Genomic DNA, 17,576 nt, shown 5'->3' on the forward strand with positions numbered 1-17,576 from the left:
GACCAAATTGAAAATTTTCTACAGGTCTCAAAGAGAGGCTGCCATGTAGAATAGATGGTGACCATTTTGTCCACCAAACAAAACAGTAACTGACTTTGTAGAGCTGTTTCTTATTGAAGTTCCTTGCTAAAGGACCACACAGTGCCAGTGAGCAGCTTGGTGAAGAGTATTTGCAGGGGGTGGTGAGGATGGTGATGGTTGTGGCTGGGATGAACATGAGGATAGGCCCGTGCACTGGTCTGAGGGTCAGCTCAATGGAGTGGTATATTTTAGAGATTAAAATTATGGTTCTCACCTGATGTGTCCTGCTACCCTGGTGTCCTATGAATCTTCATAAGTCAGCCACTGAATTTTTATCAATGTGTTACATTTATTTTTGCAACTGGTGAGGATCAAAACTGCTAAAAAATCTGTCATCTAGTGATGTGGGATAAGATTTGCAGCAGCCACAAGGACTGCCAGGCAAGAGGCAGAAGCTACTTAGGCCAGCACTAAGGAGAATGTAATAGTGTTGGACTGAACACTCTTCTGTAAATGTTCACTCAACTTATATTTTGATGAGTGCTGTGGAGAGCAGGTAGTCTGTTTCTGGTCAGGGTTAGGTCCATATGCTTTTGTAGTTGACTGGGGCAGTTGGCAGCCCCTGAGGCAGGTGGAGAAGCCTCATGAGCTGAGATGCTTGAACAGAAGGCTGACTTACTTTCACACAGAGGTGGGAAGAAGTAGCTAAGGGCAGACCCAAGATTTTCCTTAATTTCAGGTCTGGTGTAATGCCTGTTGGAAAGGGCAGTCAAGGTTCCGCATTTCTATATCATAGAGCATAATAGCCTCATTTAAGTCTAGAAGGACTCTATTTTATTTTTTGAGACAGGGTCTCACTTTGTCACCTAGGCTGCAGTACAGTAGCGCCGTCATAGCTCACTGTATGTAACCTTGCACTCCTGGCCTCAAGTGATCCTCTTGCTTCCACCTCCCAGGTGGCTAGGACTAGAGGTGTGTGCCACCACACCTAATTCATTTTTAAATTTTTTTTTTGTAAAGATGGTGTCTTACTGTGTTCCCTGGGCTGACCTCAAACTCCTGGCCTCAAGTGATCCTCTCACCTTAGCCCCCAAAGTGTTCAGATTATGGGTGTGAGAGCCACTCTGTCTGGCTTTGTTTTTTCTTGCCTCTGTCAGGGCCAAGAGGGGAGGAGGGAACTGCCTGGGGCAGTGAAAAGAAAACCTTCTCAACCAGGGAGTCCCCTAGCCTCAACCATTTGCCTGGGGCCAGTGCAGTTCTGCCTATGCCTGTTTCTAGTATCATCATCTTATGTCAGTAGCGTATTGTGCTTTCCTTTGGCATCCTAGGCTTGCTTTTCAAAGGAGGAATGTTTTATTTCCTTGGTTAAGCTATATATTTATTTTAATGGTTCTATATTCAATTTAAGTGAATGGCTTAATTTTACATTTAAAACCAACACGAAGCTGCTGCACTAGGTGGGCAGGGAAGCTGGGGGAAATGCTGCTCTAAATGAGTTCTGGTGTCCTGGCCAAAAAGAGGTAACTACAGGGGTTCCGAGGATATTTGCAGATGTAACGCATCAGATACTTCATTCATTTTTACTTATTGTGGAGAACAAGAAAGGTGTCAGAAGCCTGGAGACACAGTTAATATAATCTTTGAGAAAGGAATTGTAGAAACTTTAGTCCAGGCCAGATTCTAAAATTCTCTGGCAGAGCAGTGGTGTGTGTGCCTCAAAGTGGAAAGCACTAGGAGTTTCAACACAGGCTCACAAAGAACAGGAGGCTTTAGGCCAGGGGCTCTCCACTCCATGAGATTCATGTTTCTTCTGTCATGATGAGCTTAAAGCCAAATAGTAAAGCCTACTTATGTATATTATTTGTAAAAAACAATGTGCATAGGTACACACACACACACACACATGGCCCTAACAGTACTGTAAAGGAAAAATTTTTGGGTACAATAATAAAATTTGTTCTCGTGTAAATGTTTGGGTGTGACCGTACTGGAAGACATAAAGATGTGTTCAGAAGCTTTTACCATCATGCAGGAGCATGTGGAATGTACACTGCTACAAATGCAGACTGACCAAGGTGGAAAGCTTTGCTCTCAGTGATGTGATTTTCGGAAATGGTGGGCACCTCTTAGTAAAAAAGTCTGAACAAAACAAAATATGACCTTCCTATGGCCTACATGAAAGCTTTCATCCCAGGAAATTTAGCATATATGAAAACCATGTTTAAAAATACTTCGTGTTTATATGTAAAACTGAGTTAAGGGCTAAGATAATAGACATTTGCAAGTCCCATGACAGACCTTCACCATGCAGCAACTCTCCACTGAAACGCTGCAGGATGCTCAGTGCACCTGGCCCCTGCCAGTGGCCCCTACTGATTATGACAACAAAAGGGGCTCAGAGGGTGTCCCTATCCCTGTTGGGCTAACGTGATTTTTCATGGCCATGACTGTCAGGGGAAAAAGCATAAATGACTGACTGGCCTCACCAATGAGTTAAGATCCACTGGAGAAATCTGCCACTGGGAGGGGTGTTTTCCAGTGGCTCCCCTGCTTCTCTACAGAGTTTCCAAAAGCCATTGGAATTGGCCATTAAAATGACTACTCGCATAAGCTGCCTTTTTTTTTCTGTGAGACGGAGTTTTGCTCCTGTCACCCAGGCTAGCTAGAGTGCAGTGGTGTAATCTCAGCTCACTGCAACCTTCACCTCCTGGGTTCAAGCAATTCTCCTGCCTCAGTCTCCCAAGTAGCTGGGATTACAGGCACCCGCCACCACATTCACCTGCTTTTTGTATTTTTAGTAGAGATGGTGTTTTACCATGTTGGCCAGGCTAGTCTCGAACTCCCGACCTCAGGTGATCCACCTGCCTTGGCCTTCCAAAGTGCTGGGATTACAGGCGTGAGCCACTGTGCCCAGCTAGATGTCCTTTTAAGGTGCTTTCCAACCCTAATATTTTCTCTTTTCCTCCCTCTCTTTTTTTCTTTCCTCTCTCCCTCTTTTTCCTCCCTCCCTTCCTTCCTCTTTCTCTTTCTTTTCTTTCTTTCTGCCCCTCCCCAACTCCCTTCCTTCCTTCTGTTCTTCCCTTCTTTTTTTCTTCTTTTCTTTTTTTCCTTTGAGACAGGGTCTCATTCTGTCACCCAGGCTGGAATGCAGCGGTGTGATCATAGCTCATTGCAGTCCTGAACTCTTCCTGAGCTCAAGTGATTTTTGCACCTCAGTTTCCCAAATAGTTGTGACTACAGGTGCAAATCAAACATAGCAAGACCCCTCTACAACTTTTTGTTGTAGAGATGGGGTCTCTACAGTAAGACCGACTATGTTTCCCAGGCTGGTCTGGAACTTCTGGGCTCAAGCGATTCTACCACCTTAGCCTCCCACAGTGTTGGGATTACAGGTGCGAGCCACCACACCTGGCTTCTAATAAATTTTCTATTTCTCAGTAATGATGTTTTTGACTCATTGTTTTCATTTTAATAAGAAAACATAATTGCATTGATAAGTGTTAAATGACAAAGATGCTTACCACCACTATAATTATTTTTTGTGACCCTTTCCGTTCTGAGCACTCTGTCCTTTCTCTGAGCTCAGCAACTTTTGCTACTCCCTTTCTATGGGGACCCCCAGCACAGCAATGGGCCTTGCCTCTGTTGGGTCTTTGGGACAGCTGTTGGCCCGAGAACTGGCAGTCTTTGCCATCCTGTTGAGCCTGCCATAGAAATCTTCTCTATAATTTTTTAGTGACTGATTTTTTTCCCCAAGGTCATGTATAGGATATAAGGAAATTGAGTATAGAACTGTGACAGTGTATGTGTTAAAGTTTTTGTTGCTATCTTGTTTGATTCTCTTAGAAATCAACTTCTGAAAGTTTAGAATTGAATTTAAAATTTTCTAATACTTAGTTTTATTTCTTATTTAAGGCTGCTTCTGATGCTTGGAAGCTTTCCTCTCGGCCACAAAGATGGTAATAAATCTTTGCCTTCCACAGTTCAGACCAAGAATTCACTGCAACAAGGTAAACAAAACAAATATATGCACATAAATATATGATATCTTTGTCATGTGTTTCATCATTTCCTGCCTTGTGTGTGTGGATTTTATTCAGGCTTACTGCACTTTTGCCCTCGTGACTTTAGATTCCATCAGATCGTATTTAGGTAAGCATGGGGCAGGCTTGCCTCTAGAATCACACGCAGCGCCATGATGAGGTGAGCTGTGACGCATTTTGTGCAGGGTTCTCCACGGTACTTTTTTTTTTTTAAATGAAGAATCTTGGCCGGGCGCAGTAGCTCACACCTGTAATCCCAGCACTTTGGGAGGCCAAGGCGGGCAAATCATGAGGTCAAGAGATCAAGACCATCCTGGCCAACATGGTAAAACCCTGTCTCTACCAAAATATACAAAAAAATTAGCTGGGCGTGGTGACGTGCGCCTATAGTCCCAGGTACTCGGGAGGCTGAGGCAGGATAATTGCTTGAACTTGGGAGGCGGAGATTGTAGTGAGCTGAGGTCACGCCACTACACTCCAGCCTGGCGCCTGGTGACGGAGTGAGACTCTGTCTCAAAAAAAAAAAAAAGAATATTAATACTTATTTTAATAATTGTACTCTTTATTCTTTGATGATCAATTTCACGTCATGTCAAAGTCATGGCAAAGGTAGAAATACTTTCTCCTCCCCGCCATTCTCTCCCCGGATATTGTTTTGAAGAGAGTTTTGGTTGGATTGGGCAGGATTTTGTTGCTTGCTTTTTTGGGGGCGGGGGCTGTGGGGATACAGGGTCTTGCTGTGTTGCCCAAGCCTAACTAATGCCTGGGCTAATGGGAGCCTCTTGCCTCAGCCTTCCAAGTGGCTGGGACTACAGGTGTATGCCACCATACCCAGCTCAGTTTGCTCATATTAAGATTGGGGAATACTTGGGGACATGGTTGCCCTTGGCCTTTGATCTGATATTGGGTGCCTGCAAAATAATCTGGGACAATTCAGTTTAATAGAGGAAATTTTAAAATGAGGAACCTCAGGCTTAAGAGTTTTCTTACAAGTGACAAGCTGTCTTCATTTGGATCATTGTGTCTCATGTTTTTTATTAAATCTAGATATCAGCTGATGGTTATGAAGTAGAAAATCTCATCTCTGAAGATCTCACAAAGAGAAGTCATGGTTTCAGAACAGAGTATTTCATTAAGCCACCAGTCTGTGTGACAGTTTCATTTCCCTTTAACGTGGAAATCTGTAGGATTAACATAGACCTCACAGCTGGGGGAGGTCAGAACATCACGGGACTGGAAATGTACACATCTGCCTCTTCTAGCAGAGTGTCTTGGAGTACGCCTCAGTGCCGGACGCCGGGCCCAGCCGAGCCATCTGTCCCAGATAAGGAGACGTTCACCTTGGTAGGCAAAGTCTTACTGAAAAACCAGAGCCAAGTGGTGTTTAGCCACAGGGGCTTCAAGGCCAGGCCCCCTTTTGGCCCAATGGAAGCCACACTCCCCTCCCCTGCTGTTGTGGCCCAGGAGCTCTGGAATAAAGGGGCTCTTTCCCTTAGCCACGTGGCCCATCTAAGGATCTGTATTACCCATATGACAGGTGGTGGTGTCCCTTGTATCAAGCGGTTGGAAGTATGGGGTCAGCCAGCCAAGACCTGCTCCCAGGAGGTGATAGACAGCGTCCTGCTGGTCGCCTCGGAGAGCCTCCCTCAGGACGTGGCTCTGCAGGCCCCAGCCTTGCCCATGGAAAGTGACTGTGACCCAGGGGACCAGTCTGAGAGCCAGCAGGCCCCCTCCAGCCTGCAGAAGCTGGCCGAGAGCATTCAGGATGTGCCTGAGGAGTTCCTGGATCCCATCACCCTGGAGATCATGCCTTGTCCCATGCTGCTGCCCTCAGGCAAGGTTATCGACCAGAGCACGCTAGAGAAGTGTAACCGCAGCGAAGCCACATGGGGCCGAGTGCCCAGTGACCCATTCACAGGAGTAGCTTTTACTCCACACTCTCAGCCCCTGCCTCACCCCTCCCTGAAGGCCCGGATTGACCATTTTCTGCTCCAGCACTCCATCCCCGGCTGCCACCTGCTTGGGAGAGCACAGACGGCATTGGCAGTGACCCCTTCCTCCATTGTTCTGCCCTGTCGGAAAAGGAAGATAGAGCAGGCTGAACGTGTCCCAGACAGTAACCTTGGTATAAATGCCTCCTATTTTTCTGCCACAAGCCCTCTGGTTCTACCCACTACCTCAGAGCACACTGCTAAGAAAATGAAAGCCACCAGTGAGCCGAGCCTGACACACATGGACTGCTCGACAGGTAATTCAGCATCTTGTGTCCGCGGCCAGGCTCATCCATCTCCTTCCTGGGGGCACTCGGCTCTGCTACCCTTTGCTTTGTGCTTGGCCACCTTACATTCCTGAGGCTGTGCCTGTGCTGCCTCCTTCCTGTTTCCCATTGTGGAGCCCCTCTGCATTGTCTTCAGACCAGGGACAACGTGGAGCCTTGGAGGAGTTCTGTGTGTTCTTGTCTGTTCCAAGGCTTCAGTCTGCATGTTTCACTCCTCTGCTGGTGATGGTTCCATGGGCACTTTGGCCTTCCTTGTGCTCCCTTTATGTGCCTTGGCCTGGTCAACACTTTTTCCTGGGCTTAAAGCCTCTGGTCAGAGCTTCTGGGAGGAGAGATACCAGTTCCTCAAAGCAGAGCATGTCCTCTGGTACCTTCTTTGTGTTATTCATGTGCCAGTGGGCTCCTCTGGGTGTTGTTTCTAACCTTCACAGAGGTACAAGGATATATTGCATGGAGGTCCTCTGTGCTCCCCTCACCAGATGTGCCTTGAGTACACAGAAAAGGAAAAAGGGACGACGCTTGTGGGCGTTCTTTTCAGGAGAGAGTTACTGAAGAGAAAAGCCACACTGAAGAAAGTATACTATGTAAATGTGTGGACAAATTGCAACATTCTCTTTGTGTGTGTTTTTTTTTCTTTCTGTTTTTCTTCCTTGTTGCATTTGGTGGGATCCACAGGTAAAATTACAACATTCTTTTTCTTTCTTTTTTTTTTTTGAGAAGGAGTTTCTCTCTTGTTACTCAGGCTGGAGCGTAATGGCGCATTCTCTGCTCACCTCAACCTCCGCCTCCTGGGTTCAAGCAATTCTCTTGCCTCAGCCTCCTGAGTAGCTGGCATTACAGGCATGCGCCACCATACCTGGCTAATTTTGTATTTTTAGTAGAGACAGGGTTTCACCATGTTGGTCAGGCTGGTCTCAAACTCCTGACCTCAGGTGATCCACCCACCTTGACCTCCCAAAGTGCTGGGATTACAGGCATGAGCCACCGCGCCCAGTCTGCAATATTCTTGAATATGAGATTTAGGAATCCTGGCTTCCTACCTCTTCCTGGGGCATTGCCAGTGATTTCTGGGGCTGGTGATGCTGCTCTCTCCTGAGGTGAGCAGCCCTGGTTCACTGGGTGACCTCTGCAGCTGAACGTGTTCAGTGTGAATGCCTTATCATAAGCTGGATGTTGGCTCTTAGGCTGAGATAGATGTTTTTGCCATGTTAGAGAAGTATTGGTTCTCTATTGCTAGGTAACAAATTACCCCAAAACTTACTGGTTTAAAACAACAAACATTCATTTTCTCATAACTTCTGTGGATCACAAATCCCAGCATAACTTGTCTGGATTCTCTGCTTCAGGGTCTTCCAGGGCTGCTGTCAAACTGGTAGCTGGGGCTGTGGTCATCTCAAGGATCGACTAGGGAAGGCATTTACTTCTAGTCTCACCCACGTAATTGTTGCAAGATTCAGCTCCTGATGCATTGTTGGACGGAGGCCTCACTTGCTGGTTGGCTGTTGGCCCTAGGCTTCTCTTTGTTCCTTGCCACATGGGTCTCTCCGTAGGGCAGTGCATGTGTGGCAGTTGTGTGTTCCAGAGAGAGTGCAGACGAGGGAAAAACGTCTTTTAGAATCTAATCTTCAAAGTCACACTCCTCACTTCTACTGTATTCTAATTTTTCTCAAGGTATTTGTTAACTGCTTATTTATAATATCAAGATAAATAATATTTTTGGCCTCTATCTTCATATTTCTTAGTTTGAGAGCACAGCTTGATGACAAACTTCTGTGTAATTCAACTCAGAAATTCTTTTTCTTTCCTCTTTTTTTTGAAATGGAGTCTTGCTGTGTCACCCAGGCTGCAGTGCAGTGGCATGATCTCGGCTCACTTCAACCTCTGCCTCCCAGATTCAAGCAATTTTGCCTCAGCTTCTGGAGTAGCTGGGACTACTGGTGCATGCCACCATGCCTGGCTAATTTTTGTATTTTTATGAGATGGAGTCTCACTCTGTCACCCAGGCTGGAGTGCAGTGGCATGATGTTGGCTCACTGCAACCTCCGCCTCCTAGGCTCAAGCAATTCTCCTCCCTCAACCTCCTGCGTAGCTGGGATTACAGGTGTGAACCACCTCTGCTGGCATAATTTTTGTAATTTTGGTAGACACAGGGTTTCATTGTGTTGGCCAGGCTGGTCTCAAAGTCCTGACTTCAAGTGATCCACCCACCTCAGCCTCCCAAAGTGCTGGAATTACAGGCATGAGCCACTGTGCCTGGCCAAGAAATTCTTTATATTCCAAAATCACTTTACATTGTGAAAGATATCAGCCTTCCTCATCTCCTGACAATCTTTCATGGAATCATCATTTCTGTAGAAATCTGCGTTTGCCGTCTTTCTTCTTTCAGCTGCAGCAAACTTAGCTGCAGCCCCCAGGAACACAATGAGTGCTCCAACAATATGAAACCTCAGACACCTGGCTAAAGGGCCGATCACCTGAGGTTTCGTCAAAGCACCAGAAACCATCATAGTGGTTGTCCTTGATAGGTATGTCAGCCTCAACACCAGTGTCTTTCCTGCCTGGTGGAGAAATGGATCACTGTGTTCTGTTTGTTAGAACAAGACTCTAAGTCCAGCCCACTCAAGGGGAGAGGATACCGAAGAGCATGAATATCAGGAGGTAGGGTTTACCTGGAGACGGTTCAGAAACTCTCCTCTGCCACTGATTTCTATTTTATTATTTTTATCCAGGACTGGGGAATCAAACTTTGTTTCATGCCTTTTAGTATCAGTGGAAATGATACTATTATTATTATTATTTGAGACAGAGTTTCACTCTTGTTGCCCAGGTTGCAGTGCAATGACACAATCTCGGCTCACTGCAACCTCCGCCTCCCCAGGTTCAAGTGATTCTCCCACCTCAGCCTCTTGAGTAGCTGGGATTACATCACCATGCCCGGCTAGGTTTGTATTTTGAGTAGAGACAGGGTTTCTCCATGTTGGTCAGGCTGGTCTCGAAATCCTGACCTCAGGTGCTCCACCCACATCAGCCTACCAAAATGTTGGGATTACAGGCGTGAGCCACCCTGCCCAGCCCTTCAGATCTTTTAATGTGATAAAATCCGTTAATGGATTTTCTAATATTGCACCATTCTTTTTTTTTTCTCCTTTCTTTGCCTTCTCTGCACTAGCAATATTGCACCATTCTTCCATTCCTGGAGTAAACTCCATTTGGTTGTGAATCTTATAATGTTAATGGTTGTTTTTTGTTTTTGTTTTTGTTTTTGTTTTGAAACAGAGTCTTGCTCTTTCACCCAGGCTGGAGTGCAATGGCATGATTTCAGATCACTGATACCTCTCTCTTCCAGGTTCAAGAGATTCTCTTACTTCAGCCTCCCAAGTAGCTGAGATTACAGGTGCCTGCCACCACGCCTGGCTAATATTTTGTATTTTTAGTAGAGACAGGGTTTCCCCATCTCTGCCAGCCTGGTCTCGAACTCCTGACCTCAAGTGATCCACTCGCCTTGGTCTCCCAAAGTGCTGGGATTGCAGGAAGGCATGAACCACCTGTTAATAGGACAGTGCCCCTCCTGTTAATGGGTTTTCTTTTCTTTTCTTTTTTTTTGGAGACAGAATCTCCCTCTGTTGCTCAGGCTGGAGTGCAGTGATGCAATCTCTGCTCACTGCGACCTCTGCTGCTGGGATTTAATCAATTCTCCTGCCTCAGCCTCTTGAGTAGCTAAGACTACAGGTGCACACCACCACCCCCGGCTACGTTTTTTTGTTTTTTGTTTTTTGTTTTTGAGACAGAGCCTTGCTCTGTCGCCCAAGCTAGATTACAGTGGCATGATCTCAGCTCACTGCAACCTCCTCCTGGATTCAAGTGATTCTCCTGCCTCAGCCTCCTGAGTAGCTGGGATTACAGGTGCCTACCACCATGCCTGGCTAATTTTTATATTTTTAGTACAGACGGGGTTTCACCATGTTGGCCAGGTTGGTCTCGAACTCCTGACCTCGTGATTCTCCCACCTTGGCCTCTCAAAGTGCTGGGATTATAGTTGTGAGCCACTGTGCCTGGCCAATTTTTTTGTGTTTTTCAGTAGGAATGGGGTTTCGCTGTGTTGACCAGGCTGGTCTTGAACTTCTGACCTTAAGTTATCTGCCTGCCTTGGCCTCCCAAAGTGTTGAGATTACAGGTGTGAGCCACTGCGTCCGGCCCTGTTAATGGTTTTTTTGGGGGGAACAGAGTCTCACTCTGTCACCCAGGATGGAGTGCAGTGGTGCAATCTCACCTCACTGCAACCTCCGCCGCCTGATTTCAAGCAGTTTTCCTGCCTCAGTCTCCTGAGTAGCTGGGATGACAGGCATGCACCACTACACTTGGCTAATTTTTATATTTTTAGTAGAGACAGGGTTTTGCCATGTTGACTAGGCTGCTCTTAAACTTCTGACCTCAGGTGATCTGCCCGTCTCAGCCTCCCAAAGTGCTGGGATTACAGGCATGAGCCATTCCATGGCTTGGCTTTCTGTTGACCCAAGACTGAAGGTCCCCTAAATTGTGGTGTGGTCAGTGTGGCGTCTTAGTTCTATTCAGTAATAACTGCTTTGTTTTACTGAACAGGAGAGAGAGGACATGAACACCTAGAAAATGCAGATGAGCCCTGCTGCGGGGTAGTGGGGTCCCCAGAAGGTAGGAGTTAGGGAAAGAGAAGACTAAGGCCATCGGGAGGGAATAGGGGTTAGGGAGCAGGAATCCAAAGCCGGCTTTTGCTTGCTCCTGTCATTTCCTTGGCCAGCAAGGAGGCCTTTAGAAAGGAGGCTGGGCATGGTGGTTCACGCCTGTAGTCCCAGCACTTTGAGAGGCCGAGGTGGGCGAATCACAAGGTCAGGAAATCGTGACCATTCTGGTCAACAAGGTGAAACCCCATCTCTACTAAAATACAAAAATTAGCCGGGTGTGGTGGTGCACACCTGTAATCCCAGCTACTCAGGAGGCTGAGGCAGGAGAATCGCTTGAATCTGGGTGGCAGAGGTTGCAGTGAGCGGAGATTGAGCCACTGCACTCAGCCTGGCAACAGACCTAGACTCCATCTCAAAAATGAAAAAGGAGGGTGCAGTTCTGCAGTTGAGCCACGAGGTGGCCCATGCCTGCCCAGCAGTTTCTCCAGGAGGAGAAAAGCCTGAAGCTGGTGGAATGGGCAAGAACTGCCAAGTGTTCCTAGGGCTTTACCTCCTGGTGTTCTGTCATGGTCCACAAGTAGCATTAGGATGGAGTTTCACTACATTGATGCGTGAGATTGAAGGTGCCATTTTTATAGCCCTCGAAGGACTTGAGGCTGTTCTGTGTTGTGGAGCCTGTCTCTGGATGTGCGCCTCTCTCGACAGGTCCATTGTCCCATGAGCAGAAGCTGTCACAAAGCTTGGAAATTGCCTTGGCATCTACCCTTGGCTCCATGCCCTCCTTTACGGCACGGCTGACCAGGGGACAGCTCCAGCACCTTGGCACAAGAGGGAGCAGCGCTTCCTGGAGGCCTGGCACCAGCTCGGGTAACATGGGCCCCCGCCATCTCCTTGAAGCCTTGGAACAGGTGGTCTGTTCTCTGTCTCTGGATGCTGGGCTGAGTCCCTGGGGGCTCTGTGGACCTGCCTGGCCAGCCTCACTCTCAGTTCCAACACCCAGCCTGGGAGAGAGCCTGTTCTCTTGCCTTTTCCAGGGGGAATTGAGGGGCTGCCTGTGAACTTAAACTTCTTAGAAGAAAGGCTTTCTTTAGTCAACCCTTAGTAATTCTGTGAATGTAGGGCTTGGCCACCCTCTGCTGTGTTTCTTTGTGATATCTAATATTAATTATTCTCTCTTGAGGATTTTTGTTGCTCTCTTTTTTGTTGTTATTTATTTATTTTTGAGATAGAGTCTTGCTCAGTTTCCCAGGCTGGAGTGCAGTGGCACAGTCTCGGCTCACTGCAACCTCTGCCTCCTGGGTTCAAGTGATTCTCCTTCCTCAGCCTCCTGAGTAGCTGGGATTACAGGCGCCCACCACCATGCCCAGCTAATTTTTTGTATTTTTAGTAAAGACAAGGTTTCACTATGTTGGCCAGGCTGGTCTCGAACTCCTGACCTCGTGATCCACCCGCCTTGGCCTCCCAAAGTGCTGGGATTACAGGCATGAGCCACCATGCCTGGCCTTTTTTGTTATTTTTTCTCATTTAGTTTGTCTCCAGTGTGACATACAAGCACTTTACGTAAATGTGAAGAGGGGTTTGGGGTTGGGTTTTGTCATCCTCCTCCTCTCCCCTTTGTATTAACACTTCCATCATGTGTCTTAGAAAAGAGCAGTGGTAGCTTCTGGGCCAGTTTTTGCCTAAAATGAACCTTGGCCCCCACTGTATGCCAGAATCTATTAGGATACAAAGCAAGATAAACTGACCGCAAAGCAAGGCATTTTTTACGAGAGAGAGCCTGGTGGGGCCTACGATAAGGCACATACCTGATTCCTTTCCCGCCTGCACAAAACCGGTGCCTTCCGTTGGTGTCTGGACCCCAGGCTGCCTTCCTCTTCTGTCTCTAGTTCCCCACTTCCCTGTCTCTCTCCTGCCTACTCTGATTATGCTGACCACCCCCAAGAACCTGTCTTATAAAGTGGCCTCCACTTCCCTGACTTCGGATCTCATGGTTGCTTACCCTTTCGGCAGTATGTTATGTGGCCAGCCAGCCCGTGCTGCCCGAAACGCCTTCTCTCTTGGCTTTCAGGCTGTTTTGCATCTTTTCTCCTGTCTTCAGTGGTCCCTCTTCAGTTTCCATTGCCAGTTGCCTTCTCTACCAGCTCTGGCCCTGGATTCTCTAATCTCTCTCTCTTTTCTTTTTCTTTTTTTTTTTTTTTTTTTTGAGACGGAGTTTCGCTCTTGTTACCCAGGCTGGAGTGCAATGGCGCGATCTCGGCTCACCGCAACCTCTGCCTCCTGGGTTCAGGCAATTCTCCTGCCTCAGCCTCCCGAGTAGCTGGGATTACAGGCACGTGCCACCGTGCCCAGCTACTTTTTTATATTTTTAGTAGAGACAGGGTTTCACCATGTTGGCCAGGATGGTCTTGATCTCTTGACCTTGTGATCCACCCGCCTCGGCCTCCCAAAGTGCTGGGATTACAGGCTTGAGCCACCACGCCCGGCCTCTTTTTCTTTTTCTTTTTTTTTTTTTTTTTTTTTTTTTTTTTTTTTTTTTTTTTTTTTTTTGAGACAGAGTTTTGCTCTGTTGTCTGGGCTGGAGTGCAGTGGCATGATCTTGGCTCACCGCAGCCTCTACCTTCTGGGTTTAAGCAATTCGCCTGCCTCAGCCCCCGCTAGTAGCTAGGATTACAGGCATACGCCACCAAGCCCAGTTAATTTTTTTGTGTATATTTTTAGTAGAGACTGGCTGGTCTCCAACTCCTGACCTCGTGTTTAGCCATGTTGACCAGGCTGGTCTTGAACTCTTGACCTCAGGTGTTCCACCTGCCTCGGCTTCCTGAAGTGCTGGGATTACAGGTGTGAGCCACCACACTTGGTCTTACTGTGTCTTTTTTTTTAAGGGACAGTCTGTTTGTGCCTGCTGTCCTTTCATTCTTCATAGCTGGCCCCTTTTCATTCTCACAGCTCTTCCTGTAGGAGGCCGTGTTAGCCCACCCTGTTCAAGGCAAGGTCTCTTTTTCATCCTCTCTCTTAATCGCCTCAGTTTGCAGTTATATACTTGGGTTTCCAGTCTGCCCAGGGCACAATAATTGTCTTTTTCTTGATGATTTTTTTTTTTCTGTCACTGAAACTGCCCCCGGGGCTCTAGGCCTCTGAGTCCCTTTAATAGGACTTCTGGTCAGTGCTGGGAAAAATTGGGGCCCTTGCATGCCTCTGTGGTGTTGTGCCAGGTGTGGTTTTTTAAAACTCTGATGGAAAATAAGTTCTCATGGTGCACTGTGGGTCAGGCAGATCTCTGAAGCCTCTAGCAGAACCTCATGGAAGGGGAACCACTGAAAAGCAGTCAGTGGCTCTTTCCTCGCTTCCTCCCCTTCCTTCTTTCCCTCCTCCCTCCCCACCTTCATTCCTCCTTGGCTTCTCTCTCCCTCCTTCCCTTCTCTGTAGAGGTTCACCTTTCCACTCACTGGGGAATTCTTGGCTTGTGTGCACAGGAGAGGCACTGGTACTTTTATGTTGCTTAATGTTTGGCCCAAAGAAAACGCCCACAGCCAGGCCACTCTTTCCTGGCTGCAGTTCTCAGGGATGTGGAGGCAGGGAGTGCTTGTTAGACTACACTTCAGTTTCTGCTCCCTGTGTAGGGCACCCCTGCTCTCCCTTCTTTGGTTCCTGGTGCCTGAGTGTAGATTGCAGGTCCATTTATCACATGTGAATGGAGCAGGTGCCCTGTGAGGTGCTGCACCAGACCCTGAGGCCAGATGAGCAACATGGACATGGTCCTGACCCTCCAGGCCTGCAAAGCCTGGGGAGGAAGCAGGCATGCTAGCTTGGAGGCTGAGAAGTGCGAGTGGGCTCTAAATGCACAGGAAAGGAGCAGTCTGGGGAGGCTTCCTGGAATGGGTGAGGTCTAAGCCAAGTCTCCAGATAAGGGCATTCTAGGCAGAGGGAACAGCAAGCACAAAGTGAGGAGGCCAGCAGCACCTCTGAGGGCTGGCCAGTGTGTGTGCAGAGAAGTGATTGGAAGCTGCTGCACTCTAGAAGGTGAGACTGGTGTGAAGAGAGGTAAGGAGGCTGGGTGGGCCATGCAGGGAGTCTTCACTGTCCCAAAAGATGGGGAGCCACTAAGAGGTAGAAAGCAGAGGCATGGGGTAATCAGGTTACATAGGTGGGTCATTGGAGGCAGCTTTGAGGACAGATTGAGAGGATAAGCCTGGAGAAGAGTATAAAGAGTTAGGAAGAGATGTGCTGAGCGGCCTGGATTATGGTGATGAAATGGACAGAGAGAAGGGGGCTTAAGAAACATTTCTGAAGCAGATTGGTTTGAGGTTCCTTTGGGGTCCTCTAGAGAGTAGTGGCTAGGAATGGAGACAGGGACCGCAAAGAGGACAGGCAAGCCCATCCCCTGTCACTCTCCAGAGGCCCACGAGGAAGGAAGAGCCGTGGGTGCAGCCTAGTGGGGCATGGCCAGAGCTGCCCACTGGGACCCTCATTCAAGGATGCCCTGCAGGAGTTGCGGAAGGAGGGAGAGCCTGCCCAGATGGCCAGGGAAGTACAGGAGGAGATTGAGGGGTCGGGAGCAGAGCTGCCAGTAGCAGTGAGGGGCTGCAGGCTGCAGGGCTGAAAGGAGCAGGAGCCAGGCCCCAGAGGCAGGTGCACTGCAGGCCTCAGCCCTGTCTGCTGACCACCCTCACACTTCCCAACTCTGGTACACTGGACCATGTGCTGTTTTTCCTTTTCTTTTTCTTTTTTGTAGAGACAGGATTGAACTATGTTGCCCAAGCTAGTCTCGAACTTCTGGCCTCAAGTGATCCTCCTGCCTCAACCTCCCAAAATGCTGGGATTACAGGCGTGAGCCACCCACTGGCCTGCCTTTTCCTTTTCTTGTTGCATCTCATGTTTCTTGCAGTTTATATTGTTAGAGTGAGCTGTGCCTTGCTCCAGGCTTGGCTGCCTATCTCAGGGAAAGTACAGCTTGCTGGGAGACCAGGAGGAAGGGCCCAGTCCAGCCTGCTGCTCTCAGAAGCCAGCTCTTTTCAAGCATTCATAGAGGCACTGAGATTTGGTCAAAGATGATAGAGAAAAGGCCTCCTGGGTTCCCGGGCTCCCTCTCCACCTCCCACTCCCTTCCCAGATCAGCCAGGGGCGGGCTCGGGAGGGATGAACCAGCTGCTGCAGCGGCCTAGTGGGAAGGCTGTGCCTCTCAGACCATCCTGGACCGTGGAGCAGCTTTCCTAACCCTGGGCTGTTTTCCTCCCTGATTTACCAGAGCAGCCTGGGAGCATCCCGGGCCCCGAGTGTGCCTCCTGCAAAAGAGTGTTTTCTCCCTACTTCAAAAAGGAGCCGGTGTACCAGCTGCCCTGCGGCCACCTCCTGTGCCGACCCTGCCTGGGTGAGAAGCAACACTCCCTGCCCATGACGTGCACCACCTGCCAGCGGCCAGTTGCTAGCCAGGACGTGCTGCGGGTCCACTTCTGAGTGACTGGCCTCTACCGGAGGAGACCCATCACTGGGAGGGGCTGAGGGGAACAGGAGCAGGGCACAGCACCCCTGAGGTCTGGCCAGGCCCCAGGCACAGAGCTGTCTGCTCCCTCCTGGGGCTCTCGTTCATCACTTCATGGTGTAGCATACTGCTTTAGCAGTGATGGCAATAGGGCAACAAAGCCATAGGCCAGAGGGCAGGGTGAATGTCCCTGTGTCCCCTGCCTCCCTGCCACTCACCCTGCCTGAGCCCAGGGCCTGTTGGAACCAGCCCCACCCTAGGCAGGAGCACCCCTACTGAGGGCCCCCTGCAGTTTATGTGCACCCCCATCCAGCAGGGCATGGTGGGTGGCTCACCCTGGACTGTGGCTCAGATCTCAGGAGCCTCCGCCTTCAGGGTCATCCAAAAGTGGACCTTGGAGGGTGGGGGTGTCTGTGGAGTGCATGACTCAGCCCCCGACTGGCAGCCTTAATAAAGCGATGGTTGACGTCTGCTGTGGGCTTCCTCCTGGTAGAGTGCCCGTCTGTGTCATCACACTCCTGTCACCACCTGCACACACACAAGTAGAACTCACAGGGCAGCTGTATGGAGTCACTGCAACCCATCACGTTGTCATTTCTGTCAACAGCCTGAAAGGACACAAACTCGAGTTTTTGGATCTTTCCCCTGCGAGGGGGCTCAGAACCTAGGTTTGCAGGTGGATGTACATGGTGGGAGGGTGGAGAGCTCCCTTTGCCTGTGCCAACCGTGCTCAGCTGGATCCTCAAACTGCTCCCTGACAGGGAGCACAGCTTGTCTGCATGTGGCCGGTTTCCAGGAAAATACTTGTTTACAGGCTGCATTCTTCTTCAGTCCAACATTTAGCTTTATCGAGTCCCAAACAGATCCATATCCCTACAACTTGATACTGTATCAGATTCCAGCCATTAGAAGAACCTCAGTGAGAAAACACACCTGCCTTTCCCTCTTCCCTTCTAAGTAAGTTTGGGAAGGAGCAGCCTGGAGATGCTTTGTAAGGCTGTATTTTACCCTTGAGCTTAGCACAGATCCCTGTGAACAGCCATGGTGCACTGCACATTCCTTTTAGGCCAGCTAGGGCTCTAGACCACACCGAAGAC

At 48.8% G+C, this 17,576-nt stretch overlaps 1 protein-coding gene across 5 annotated transcripts in view; it reads left to right on the plus strand.

Annotated features, from left to right (window-relative positions):
- Positions 1-16,952, plus strand: part of UBOX5 (U-box domain containing 5) — a 41,496-nt gene extending 24,544 nt beyond the window's left edge. For 3 of the 5 annotated variants that reach the window (XM_010351796.2, XM_074406316.1, XM_074406317.1), the window contains exons 2-5: positions 3,937-4,031; positions 5,112-6,312; positions 11,706-11,867; positions 16,246-16,952. In XM_010351796.2, the coding sequence (XP_010350098.1) occupies positions 3,978-4,031; positions 5,112-6,312; positions 11,706-11,867; positions 16,246-16,454 (1,626 nt within the window). In that variant the 5' untranslated portion in view covers positions 3,937-3,977 and the 3' untranslated portion in view covers positions 16,455-16,952. The remainder of the gene's footprint in view (positions 1-3,936; positions 4,032-5,111; positions 6,313-11,705; positions 11,868-16,245) is intronic. The other 2 variants (XM_010351797.3, XM_010351798.2) reach the window with 2 other exon arrangements.
- The last annotated feature ends 624 nt before the right edge of the window (positions 16,953-17,576 follow it).

The sequence above is a fragment of the Saimiri boliviensis genome, chromosome 9 (genome assembly GCF_048565385.1).
Source record: "Saimiri boliviensis isolate mSaiBol1 chromosome 9, mSaiBol1.pri, whole genome shotgun sequence".
Classification (NCBI taxonomy): Eukaryota; Metazoa; Chordata; class Mammalia; order Primates; family Cebidae; genus Saimiri; species Saimiri boliviensis.